The sequence below is a fragment of the Bombina bombina genome, chromosome 4 (genome assembly GCF_027579735.1).
Source record: "Bombina bombina isolate aBomBom1 chromosome 4, aBomBom1.pri, whole genome shotgun sequence".
NCBI lineage: Eukaryota > Metazoa > Chordata > Amphibia > Anura > Bombinatoridae > Bombina > Bombina bombina.
In genome coordinates this window covers 474254802-474268293 of record NC_069502.1, presented here as the reverse complement: position 1 = coordinate 474268293, position 13492 = coordinate 474254802, and the positions used below count along the sequence as shown (strand labels likewise).

General features: G+C 36.4%; 1 protein-coding gene across 1 annotated transcript in view; it reads left to right on the top strand.

Annotated features, from left to right (window-relative positions):
* Positions 1–13492, top strand: part of CSMD1 (CUB and Sushi multiple domains 1) — a 3127153-nt gene that overhangs the window by 2725191 nt on the left and 388470 nt on the right. The window contains 1 exon segment of the mRNA XM_053711946.1: positions 6438–6551. Coding sequence (XP_053567921.1) covers positions 6438–6551 — 114 coding nt within the window.

The window sequence follows — 13492 nt, the reverse complement described above, 5'->3', positions numbered from 1 at the left end:
AAAAAAAAAACCCTAGCTTGCAATAAACTACCAATGGCCCTTAAAAAGGCCTTTTGTGGGGCATTGCTTTTTTACTTGTAAAAAAAAAATACAAACCCCCTAACAGTAAAACCCACTACCCAACCCACCAACCCCCCAAATAAAAAAACATTTAGCTCTTTTACCTACCCAGACCCTAATCTAAAAATAAAACCCACCCAAAAAACCCTTAAATAAACCTAACACTAACTCCTGACGATCCACTTATAGTTATTGAAGTCTCGCTTGAAGGATCCATCCAGCCGGCAAGAAGTCTTCACCCGGGTGGCCTCTTCCATCTTCATCCAGCTGGTGAAGTCCTCATCCAGGTGGCAAGAAGTCTTCATCCAGACGGCATCCTCTATCTTCATCCATCCGGCACAGAGCAGGTCCATCCTGAAGACATCCGGTGCAGAGCTCCTTTTCATATGGTTGCCACCATAAACTGGAGCTTCAATGTGCAAGGGACGCCATCTTAGATGACGTCACTTGCATTCCTACTGGCTAAAAGGTTCCAATCAGCCAATAGAATTAGAGCTGCTAAAATCCTATTGGCTGTTCCAATCAGCCAATAGGATTTGAGCAGCTCTCATCCTATTGGCTGTTCCAATCATGCAATAGGATTTAGCTCTCATCCTATTGGCTGATTGGAACAGCCAATAGGATGAGAGCTGCTCAAATCCTATTGGCTGATTAGAACCTTTCAGCAAGGAATGCAAGGGACGCCATCTTGGATGATGTCACTTGCATTGAAGTTTCAGCTTACAGCGGCGACCGTATGATGAGGAGTTCCGTGCCGGATGTCTTCAGGATGGACCCGCTCCAAGCCGGATGGATGAAGATAGAAGATGCCATCTGAATGAAGACTTCTTGCCACCTGGATGAGGACTTTGCTGGCTGGATGAAGATGGAAGAGGCCGTCCGGGTAAAGGCTTCTTGCCAGCTGGATCGATCCTTCAAGCAGAACTTCAATAACTGTAAGTGGATCGTCAGGGGTTAGTGTTAGGTTTATTTAAGGGTTTTTTAGGTTGGTTTTATTTTTAGATCAGGGTCTGGGCAGGTAAAAGAGCTAAATGTCCTTTTAAGGGCATCGCCAATACAAATGCCCTTTTCAGGGCAATGAGGAGCTTAGGTTATTTAAGATATGTTTTTTATTTGGGAAGGTTGGTTGGTTGGGTGGTGGGTTTTACTGTTGGGGGGTGTTTGTATTTTTTTACAGGTAAGAGAGCTGATTTCTTTGGGGCAATGCCCAACAAAAGGCCCTTTTAAGGGTCATTGGTAGTTTATTGTAGGCTAGGTTTTTTTATTTTTGGGGGGGGCTTTTTATTTTAATAGGGCTATTAGATTAGGTGTAATTATTTTTTATTTTTGATAATGTGTTTTGTTTTTTTTCGTAATTTAGTAATTTTTATTTTTTGTAACTTAGCGTTAATTTTTTTTTGGTAATTTAGTAATTTTTAATAATGTTTAATAGTAGATTTAATAATTTGAGTAGGGTTGGGTTTTTTTAATATGTAATTTAGTTAACTTAATTGGTAGTTTAATTTAATTGTAGTATAATAGTTAGGGTAGGTTAATTAATAGTTTAAAAATAGTTTAAAAATAGTTTATTTTAATTCTACAGGTAAGTTTAAATTTATTTTAAGATAGGGATGTTGTAATTTTAATTTAAAGATAGCGGCTTGTTAGGTTTAGGGGTTAATAGCTTAATTTAGTTTATGGTGATGGGGTTTAGGGGTTAATACATTTATTTAGGTTGTTGCGGGGTCCAGGAGTGGCGGGATAGGGGTTAATAACTTTATTTAGGTTGCGACGGGGTCCGGGAGCAGCAGGATAGGGGTTAAACATTTTAGTATAGTGGCAGCGTTTATAAATAAAGTTTATAAATAAAGTTGGTAAAAAGCCAAATAGACGTGAGATCGATGACTGCTAGTTAACAACAATCCGATGCTCATCCCCCATAATTGGTGCGCTTCTTTTTGCCTGCTTTTTTAATAAATATGGAGATTGTATTCAGGTCCGCGGCCGCAATGTTAGGCGATGTTAGGTGAGCGTATTGGTGCCGGCAAATGCAGCATAGTTGAGGCTTTGATAAATATCCCCCTTGGAGTAGAATTAGAATTCCTAGAATATTATCTTTTCTTCAGGAAGGGTCAGATTTCTGCTTTATCAGTTTTACTACTTAAACGTTTGGCGGATGTGCCAGATGTGCAATATTTTTGTCAGTCCTTGGTCAAAAGCAGCTCTGTCTTTAAGTCTGTTGCTCCTCATTGGAGCCTTAATCTTGTTCTTTAAGTTTTCGCCAGTCCCCTGCCCTTTTTTTCTGTTTCTCTAGGAAACGTAAAGGTCAGAAAGCTACTGCTACTACTCTTTCTTTTTGGTTACGAATTATAAGTCGTTTGGCTTATGAGACTGCTGGACAGCAGCCTTCTGAGAAAATTACAGCTCATTCCACAAGAGCTGTTTCCTCTTCTTGGGCTTTCAAAAATGAAGCTTCTGTGGAACAAATTTGCAAGGCTGCAACTTGGTCTGAGGCTTCTTTTTTGAGAACGGTTCTTCAAGCGGTGGTGCCTTCTGTTTAAGACTGCCTGTCTTGTCCCTTCCTATTTATCCATGTCTTCTAGCTTGGGTATTGGTTCCCAACAGTAATTACTCAAGCCATGGACTCATCATATCATAGGAAAGAAAAACAAAATTTATGCTTACCTGATAAATGTATTTATTTCCAGATATGGTAAGTCCACGACCCCACCCTTTATTTTAAGACAGTTATTATTTTGACTATAACCTCAGGCACCTCTACACCTTGTGCTACTCCTTTTTTTCCATTTCCCTTTGGTCGAATGACTGGGGGTTGTGGGTAAGGGAGTGATAGTTTAACTGTGGTGCTCTTTGCCTCCTCCTGCTGGCCAGGAGTGATATTTCCAACAGTAATTACTCAAGCTGTGGACTCACCATATCCGGAAAGCATACATTTTGTTTATTATTATTATTATTATTATTATTATTATTATTTTCTGCCCATATGCTTTAACTTTTATTTGTGCAAAAACATTTTAGCAAGTACAAATAGGTTGTTTTTTTAGATACCAGATGATATTTTTTTTAATGTAAATTATTATTTTAATTTTTTTTTTTTTTTTTTTATTTATTGGGCTTTAAGATTATACATACAAACAAAAAATCCAGTCCAGGATTTTACAAATAAGAGACAATTATAAATCAATATTGAATAGCAAAAATGCAAAATATATGAAAATGTTTAAAACAAGCTAAAGCATAATAAACCTCATATTTATAAAATAGAAAATACTTGTAATTATAAAATTAATTGGCCCCTGAAACCAACTGGGAAGGTTTTCCCACACACAGTAAACAGTGGCCACTCTTGGACCACCCACCACAGTATAATGTTAATAAGGGTCAGTCACAGGGGATTAAATAGAGAGGGCCACTCTTGGATCCATATTGACCAATATATATCAATTATTATCAATATATCAACTTATAATATAGCTTGAAAGTTATGTTAAGTATTTGAAGCAGCAAATATTAAGGGAACAGTAGTTTGTAGATAGTTAACATAGAATTATTAAAACAATAAAGCATATAAACAGGTAGAATAGCGATATGACTGACCAACTGAAGTGAGCTAAATGAAATAGAAATTAACTTTATTACTTTTGATTTATCCAACAGGGTAAGAGTAAGTTATTATATATATATATATATATATATATATATATATATATATATATATATATATATATATATATATATATATAGGGAGTGCATAATTATTAAGCAAGTTGTATTTTTGAGGATTAATTCTATTATTGAACAACAACCATGTTCTCAATGAACCCAAAAAACTCATTAATATCAAAGCTGAATAGTTTTGGAAGTAGTTTTTAGTTTGTTTTTAGTTATAGCTATTTTAGGGGGATATCTGTGTTTGCAGGTGACTATTACTGTGCATAATTATTAGGCAACTTAACAAAAAACAAATATATACCCATTTCAATTATTTATTTTTACCAGTGAAACCAATATAACATCTCAACATTCACAAATATACATTTCTGACATTCAAAAACAAAACAAAAACAAATCAGTGACCAATATAGCCACCTTTCTTTGCAAGGACACTCAAAAGCCTGCCATCCATGGATTCTGTCAGTGTTTTGATCTGTTCACCATCAACATTGCGTGCAGCAGCAAGCACAGCCTCCCAGACACTGTTCAGAGAGGTGTACTGTTTTCCCTCCTTGTAAATCTCACATTTGATGATGGACCACAGGTTCTCAATGGGGTTCAGATCATGTGAACAAGGAGGCCATGTCATTAGATTTTCTTTTATACCCTTTCTTGCCAGCCACGCTGTGGAGTACTTGGACGCGTGTGATGGAGCATTGTCTTGCATGAAAATCATGTTTTTCTTGAAGGATGCAGACTTCTTCCTGTACCACTGCTTGAAGAATGTGTCTTCCAGAAACTGGCAGTAGGACTGGGAGTTGAGCTTGACTCCATCCTCAACCCGAAAAGGCCCCACAAGCTCATCTTTGATGATACCAGCCCAAACCAGTACTCCACCTCCACCTTGCTGGCGTCTGAGTCGGACTGGAGCTCTCTGCCCTTTACCAATCCAGCCACGGGCCCATCCATCTGGCCCATCAAGACTCACTCTCATTTCATCAGTCCATAAAACCTTAGAAAAATCAGTCTTGAGATATTTCTTGGCCCAGTCTTGACGTTTCAGCTTGTGTGTCTTGTTCAGTGGTGGTCGTCTTTCAGCCTTTCTTACCTTGGCCATGTCTCTGAGTATTGCACACCTTGTGCTTTTGGGCACTCCAGTGATGTTGCAGCTCTGAAATATGGCCAAACTGGTGGCAAGTGGCATCTTGGCAGCTGCACGCTTGACTTTTCTCAGTTCATGGGCAGTTATTTTGTGCCTTGGTTTTTCCACACGCTTCTTGCGACCCTGTTGACTATTTTGAATGAAACGCTTGATTGTTCGATGATCACGCTTCAGAAGCTTTGCAATTTTAAGAGTGCTGCATCCCTCTGCAAGATATCTCACTATTTTTGACTTTTCTGAGCCTGTCGAGTCCTTCTTTTGACCCATTTTGCCAAAGGAAAGGAAGTTGCCTAATAATTATGCACACCTGACATAGGGTGTTGATGTCATTAGACCACACCCCTTCTCATTACAGAGATGCACATCACCTAATATGCTTAATTGGTAGTAGGCTTTCGAGCCTATACAGCTTGGAGTAAGACAACATGCATAAAGAGGATGATGTGGTCAAAATACTCATTTGCCTAATAATTCTGCACTCCCTGTATATATATATATATATATATATATATATATATATATATATATATATATATATATATATGTACTAAGTTCTTACAAATTGGGAGACAAATAACATATATGGGATTTAAACCCATCTGGTCCCAAAGTCTCATCTGTTGACAGTAGAACCAAACTTAAGTTGCATAGGGATGGAGGAACTACAGGACTAAATACATTAGTTAATAGTATAGTGAGTCTCCACACAAATCAGGTAAAGGATGTAAGCCACAAAAAAATAAAAAAATAAACAGTGGCAAATATATCATAAATGGAGACAGCAAAATCATATTTCTTCCTAATGGTAATTGGGTTATGTTGCAAAAAACCCTAAATTAATAAATAAATGAAGGATTTCATTGGAACTGATCAAATGCAATACTAAATACTATACATGTGCATTTGTACCATTTGAGTGCTAAATAATGCAGAAGAAGGCAGCTGCAAGATGATCTTTTCAAAGTCAGATTTATTCTTGTGAAAGTGCAGCACACTAAGAACTGTACAAATCCAGATGTCAGTGTGCTGCACTTTTACAAGATTACATCTGGATCCACATTCATTAGCACCCAAAGTGCACAAATGCAAATATCTACTCAATAGCGTCTCATGTTATCAATATATTTAGCAAAGAAGAAACATAAAACATAAATTATCACTACAACCTCATTATGAATGACCTTCTTGAAAATAGAACAAGCAGATCATTTCATGTTCTACAATACATAATTCACTGCAAGATATAGGAAGATATTTTAAACAGTATGGTCCATTTTACAGAGGACTATTAGTCCCATACTGACCATATTTATGCAAGATAATAGACTGCAAATAGCTGTTAAATAGTGTTAAAGGTGTCCAAGATGCCCTTTTGAAGAATTATTTCAGCCCCATTGGAAAAAGAGAGCTTTTATTGAGCTAAAAATGTGATCATGCCAAATCAAAAACTAGACAAGATCAAGGTCTTATTCTTATTACCATAGAAAAAAGAACTACAAGAATATGCCTGAAATATACAATAACCTATAGGCATTTATGTTTCAAATGTACTATTTTTCAGGAGATTTTGTAAAGTATCGGTGCCACCCAGGATTCACTTTAGTTGGGAATGATGTTATAACCTGTAAATTGATGGCTCAATTGCAGTTTGAAGGCTCTCTTCCAAAGTGTGAAGGTACGTAATTTTTATACGCTATAATAAAATATAACAACTACATATTTACACCTGTTATAATCTATAAGAAGAGTCATGCAGCTACATTGTGTGCAATTTCAAATGATTTTTGGCTTCAAAACCATTTCTATAATCACCAATTAAATATGAAAACTTTCCTAAGTTTGATACACAATATTTCGGGTCATCACCATTTTTTTATGGCAAACCACTTCTTTATCTAATGTTAATCATATGAGTTTAAGCAACATAGTTTGAATAGGTAGATGGGCTATAATTAATGAAATAAAAACAAAAACCTTTTACTTTACTGATATTACATTAACAACAATAATACATTATTTATCATTCACATAGACATGCAATCTTACACAAACACACACATACATATATAAAATGTTATTGGTGCTCTTCCATGAAAAAAGACTTAATTTTGAAACTATCTATAGCACTTCCTCTCTTTCATTTGGATGATCTGGCTTATCCCCATAATTAGGCTCAAATGGAAATCATTTAGAAATAACACGATGATCATAGAAAATAAAAGTAAAAATAATTAGCCTATTATTAAAAATAAAAAACCCACCCCAAAAAAACCATAACCCCAAAGTTGTACTCACTGTTGAAAAATCTGGCTCCTCTTTATCTGATATTGCACCCTCTGCGCCCTGACGCCTGATGCCGGAGGCCCATCTTTGCCATAGCAGAGGTAGACTTTGGTGGCCTTTTCCGCTGCCTCTGCTCCGCTTCTTCTTTTCTTCTGCTCTCTTCCATGAGCTCTGATATTTATAGGGTCGCCACCTCCACACTGAAATTCCGGAAGTATGGAACCCTGTTATAGGGGTATTGTTTCATCCTGATTGGCTCATTTTAAATCAGTCAAGGATAATTAGAATTTAAAATTAAAAACTTCCTTGCTATTGGCTGATTAAAATCATCCAATAGGGATTGACTGATTTAAAATCAGGCAACAGGATTAAGTTGTACCCCTATAGAAATTTCTGTGTGCTGGGGCTACTGCATGAAGACCAGGGCTTGTGGAAGAGAGCCAAACAAAAGAAGATTGCAGAGCAGAGGCGGTGGTAGAAGCCATAGAAATCAGACTCCACCAATGTGAAGATGGGTGCCAGGAGTCGGGATGAAGGGGGCCCAACGTTGGATCAAGAGGAGCTGGATTTTCGAGTGGTGAGTCCAACTTTTGTGGGTTTTTTGGAGCTTTTTTTAATTTTACTTTTTTCAAGGTAGATTTTGTTATTTCGTGGTGTGGGGGTTACTTCTATTGTTTTGGGGGATTTGTAATAGTTTCTTTTTTGTGAAAGAGTTGAAATCTCTTTAAGGTAATACCCTACAAAAGACTCTTTTAAGAGCTATAGTCCTTTATTTTAGTGTTAGGATTAAAGCATTTGTTTTGTTTTTCATGGGATTTTAACTTTATGGGGCATGTACATTAGTGTTAGCTATAATGGTGGATTTTTTTTTTTTTATTATTGTAACTTAAATTAACATTTTTAATTTTCTTTTTTTCTTATTTAGTGTAATTAGTTTAGCTGGGGTTTTAGTTTAGCTGGGGGGTAATTTAGAGCGGGTGTTAGTGTATCTAGTTTGCATTGGGAGGTGGTGGTTTAATCTCCTAACCACCCCCCTACCTGTATGTGGGTTAATTAGGTAATAATTGATGGTTACCATTTAGTAGGCTTTAATCTCCTACCCACCCCCATACCTGAATAAGGGCTGATAAGGGGATTGTTGATGGCTACTATTTTGTAACCATCAGGTATGGGGGTTGGTATGGGGGTTGATTAGGTGATTAGGCTAGGGCAACTTAGGGGTTAACAGTGCGTTTATCTATAATTTCTAAAATATTATGCAATCTTATGTATGATGCATATTCTTTTAACTATTGTATATAAATTAATATGTATTTATTTTTTCTTGTTTTTTTCTTGTAAAAATTAATATATATTTTAAAATGTATATTTATTTTACAGAAATGCATTAATATTACAATTATATTATTGCAAAACAGGCATGAAGTTATCTAATACTATAATTATAATGCAACTGTCTTTTATAACATAAATATCTGTTTTAAAAATATATTTACATTTAAAATAATAGATGCATCAAGCAAGAATATCTACATTTTAATTTATATATCCAATACCTAAACTAATATTCATTATACATGACCATGCATTTTATTTTAAACATTGTAGATATAATGTATAGGCCTTGCATTGATATTCAATATTTAAAATGGTCTGCATGTATATTGCATAGTGTTTTCATTATTGCATATACATTTAAATGTAATTATGTTAGCTTGTTTTGTTTATTAGTGATAACATAGATATATATATGTTAATATATATTTATGTTACAGTAGTTAGTAACATTAAATTATATTTTTACATAACAGGAATGCAGTTATGTAGAACTATAAGGCACCTAGGCATACCACTTTTTGGGGGTGCTACCTTTGGTAGGAATGAGGGACACTTCAATTCCCATCCCCCATTCCTCCCAGAAAGTAGCACCCCCAAACAAATGGTATCCATAGATGTCTCATCAAATTGTCAACAACATACTATAAGGGTGACTTGATCCTCTGCACCCTGATTGATCTGTACCCCTTTTAATAAGCAGCAGACCGGAGCTCAATTCCGGCCCCGTGCTGAGTTCCAGGAGCCCGCCAAAACTGACAAGGTTTTGCTGGCCATCCCACAGTTGGCTGCCGGCATTGTAGCACATCTTTCTGACACATTATTTAAACATTGATTATAAAATTAGCGACATAGCTTTATAGTTATAATGGAGAAGTTTACTATCTAGTATAATTTATTATAGTCAGGTACAGTAGGCAGAATGTTGGAGTTAGCTGGGGCGTTCCAGTGGAGTGTAATTTAGATATTACATATGTGTAGGTGGTATTAGGGACTTAGCTGGGCGTTCTAGGGGTGTGTAGGTTAGGTGTGATGTAGGTGTGATGTAGGTGTAGGTGTTCAGCCCGCCAAAACTGACAAGGTTTTGCTGGCCATCCCGCAGTTGGCTGCCGGCATTTTAGCACATCTTTCTGACACATTATTTAAACATTGATTATAAAATTAGCAACATAGCTTTATAGTTATAATGGGGAAGTTTACTAACTAGTATAATTTATTATAGTCAGGTACAGTAGGCAGAATGTGGGAGTTTGCTGGGGCGTTCCAGTGGAGTGTAATTTAGATATTACATGTGTGTAGGTGGTATTAGGGGTGTGTAGGTTAGCTCTGATGTAGGTGTAGGTGGTGAATGGGAGGTAGCGAGGTGGAGTAGTGGAAGCGTAGGTTAGAAGTGGTGTAGTTATAGTCAGCAACAAAGTATCAGTCTCAGCGTAAAAATAAGCCAGGATAGGAGTTGGTAATTAAAAAGTTCACTTTATTAGATACATGAGATTAAAAGCTAAAGGGCACAGCAGACAGGTTCTGCAGCTGACATGTTTCCTGCCTCAAGGGCACTTCATCAGAGCTGTGTTGTTATAGGCAGTCAGGCGGAGTTAGCAGGACATGCTAGTTGGAGTAGCCTGCAATTTGACACATCGGCAGAAGATCGATATGTTTGAATCAGCTAGGAGGGTAGCGGCCATGCTTGTCTCGCCAGCTATCAGCTGTCAAGACTACATTACCTTAGTAGTGTGTTATAAAACTTAGGTCCCACAGGCAATATTTGAAGTGTGCCTACACAGAAACTATTTTTTTGTGCTGTGCAGAACTACTTCAAATAGGGTGCACCTCGGCCTCCTTTTTTAATATCTCAACAGGCCGACGAGGCCAGCAAGGCAGTTTCTCGACAGTCTGTTGATGCTTTAAATATCGGGCCAGAGAGTTTATTATGTTATATATTTATGGTGTTCTGAGCATTTTTACCTTATATATTTAAAAGAAGTATATGACTCTTAAGTATTTCATTTAAAAACTTATTTTATATGTGATACATTATATTTATTTCTGGAACCTGCTTTTCTGCTGATTTTATGAACATAAATTAATATTTTATCGAACTTAAATAATCGTGCTAAGCATTTTTTTTTTAACAGAAAGTATATTGCAAAGTTTTTTTGAAAAACATTTTGTGGCTATAGAACTCCAGAATATTTGGACTAGGATGTTCCTTTAAGTCTAAATGGCATTGATGCACAGATGTTTAAGATAGAACATAATACTTTGTATAGTCAGTAAATCTTTAGCACTGTCTTCAAATAGATCCTTTTAATTTTATTTTTAGCAATCTCATGAGAGAAGCAATAATTATGTTTTTGCCATGTATCTTTCTGTTAAAGGAAGTACTAAAGTTTATTGCCTACAGCTTCAAAAATGTCTATAATTATATTGCCCAACAGAAATGCATCCATTGTGAAATTTGGAATGGTTCCTAGATTCTGTTATACTGAATATCATGTCTCTTTTTGCTGCTTTACACTGCTCAGATATAATTCAGTAGACATAAACAGATATAGGATACAATAGCTGTATTAGTAGTTAATACTTTAGCATGTTCCCATAATGCAGTTATTTTAATTAAACAGAAACAATTGTAATTTAAAATGGTATAATCTCATGTATTAAATGTATAGAAATCTCAAGATTCAAATGTGTTTGTGTACATTTCAGTTTTAAATAGAAATACATTTAGTTCCATTAGCAAAAATACTTCCAGTAAAAGTAACTACTGCTTTACATTGGTATTTGCACATAAGCTGCCAGGGCTCGTGCAGCACTATGCAAGCTCAGAGGACTGGCTGTGGTGTGCATTGCATCTGTGATGACTTAATTTGTACAATAAATAAATTAAAAGTGGCGCTAAAAAAGCTTTAAGTATTAAAAACTATGGGCGGATACGTCACTTAAAAGCACAATGGGATGTTAATAGCGATTAATAATCTAATAGTTCTCAAATAAACCACAATAGGCAGTGATATAAAATATATCACAATAAGGAGTATATAAAAATATTTACTGATAATAATAAATAAAAATTAGCATAAAAATAATAATAAACAATTTAGTAATGGATAAAAATAGCCACAAATTCATGCATATATAAAATAGCTTATATTAGTAATGCATAAAATTTAAGTAAGAAAATAGACAATCAATAGAGTATTTATATAGCAACAAGTTCATAAATGGAATTAAGTGCACAATTCATATATGAAGAGAGAGCCCAGATTTTTTAGGAATCTTAATTTGCATATAACATATCTTTTTTGAATCCACAATTCATTCCAATAAGTCACTGTAGACAATTTTCTATTAAAATCAATAGGCGTATAAAATTATCTTGAAAAAATGGCTTGGTGGATGATTTCACCTTATGGGCCTCATTGAAGGCATATGTGAGGGGGTCCTTTATTAGAATTGCGGCAGAGCAAAAGAAGAGTAGAGGCGAGATGCTAGCCCAACTAATGGTAAGCCTCCGTTAACTCACTACCGAGCATAAAAACGACCCGTCGCCAAGCCTATCTGTACAACTTGTGAATCTTAAAACCAAAATAGTCCAATTAGAAACTGATAGATCAGCGGGTAGACTTCTTAGACTCAAAGAGATCTTCTATTACAAGGGCAATAAGGCTGACAGGCTTTTAGCTAATAGGTTATGTTAACGAACAGCGGCAGCTCGTATCCACTCCCTAAAAATAAAAAATCAGCACATTACTCACCCGAGAGAGATAGGTACAGCCTTCGCTAATTATTACTCATCTCTCTATAATCTGTCAAAAGATTCTATGACCCCCCTCCAGCTGTGGACAGTATAAATAATTTTCTTTCTACATTAGATCTTCCCACTGTTTCTACAACCCAGATGGAGACATTACAGGCTCCTATCTCCAGTTTCGAAGTTAAAACAGCTATTCAGTCTCTCAAAACACTCAAATCACCAGGGCCAGATGGTTTTTCGGACCTCTTCTATAAAAAATTTCAACCACAGCTGATACCTCTTTTATTAAGATTTTTCACTAAGGCTAGTTCTTGTGGCACATTCCCTGCTGAGTTCCTTCAGGCTACCATTATTACACTTCTCAAACAAGGGAAAGATCCTGCTGAATGCTCAAGCTATAGGCCTATTTCACTGCTAAACTTGGACGTTAAGTTGTATGCCAAAATCTTGGCTTCACGTCTTAACCTCCTTTTACCATCTTTGATCAACTGTGATCAAGTAGGTTTTGTAAGAGGTCGCCAAGGGCCCGATAACACCAGGAGATTGTTAAATATATATTTTGAGGCCGACAGACTAGGTCTTCCATGTGTCACCCTGTCATTGGACGCTGAAAAGGCCTTCTACAGGGTGAAATGGGAATATATGTTCGATGTCTTACGACGGTTTGCCTTCCCTGCTTCATTTATAACATCCAGAGCGGCCTTATATTTGAATCCTTTGGCTAAGGTTAGAGGACTGGGATTCTGTTCTGAGCCCTTTGGGATCACAAATGGAACAAGACAGGGCTGTCCCCTGTCACCGCTTATTTTTACTCTTGTCATGGGACCGCTAGCTACTGCTATTACGTCCTCCCCCCAAATAATAGGAGTGGACATACAGCATACCACCCAAACAACGGCTCTGTTTGCTGATGATTTGACAGTGTTAATCTCAGATCCTGTCAACTCTCTCCCTCATCTCTTTTCTTTACTGGAGAGTTTCGCTTTGGTTAGTTTTTATAAACTTAACATCTCTAAAACAGAGGCTTATGCTATTCACATTCCGGAGGACACTCTCATAGAACTAAAGAGCCGATATAAATTTCATTGGTCCACCTCACACATCGAACACCTTGGTGTCTTCTTATCGCATAGTATTTCCACTATTCTATCTATGATTTTTTCCCCATTACTATCTGAATTAGCAATGTCCACAGAAGCTTGGAATGTACCATCACTTTCATGGATAGGACGTATAGCCGCATT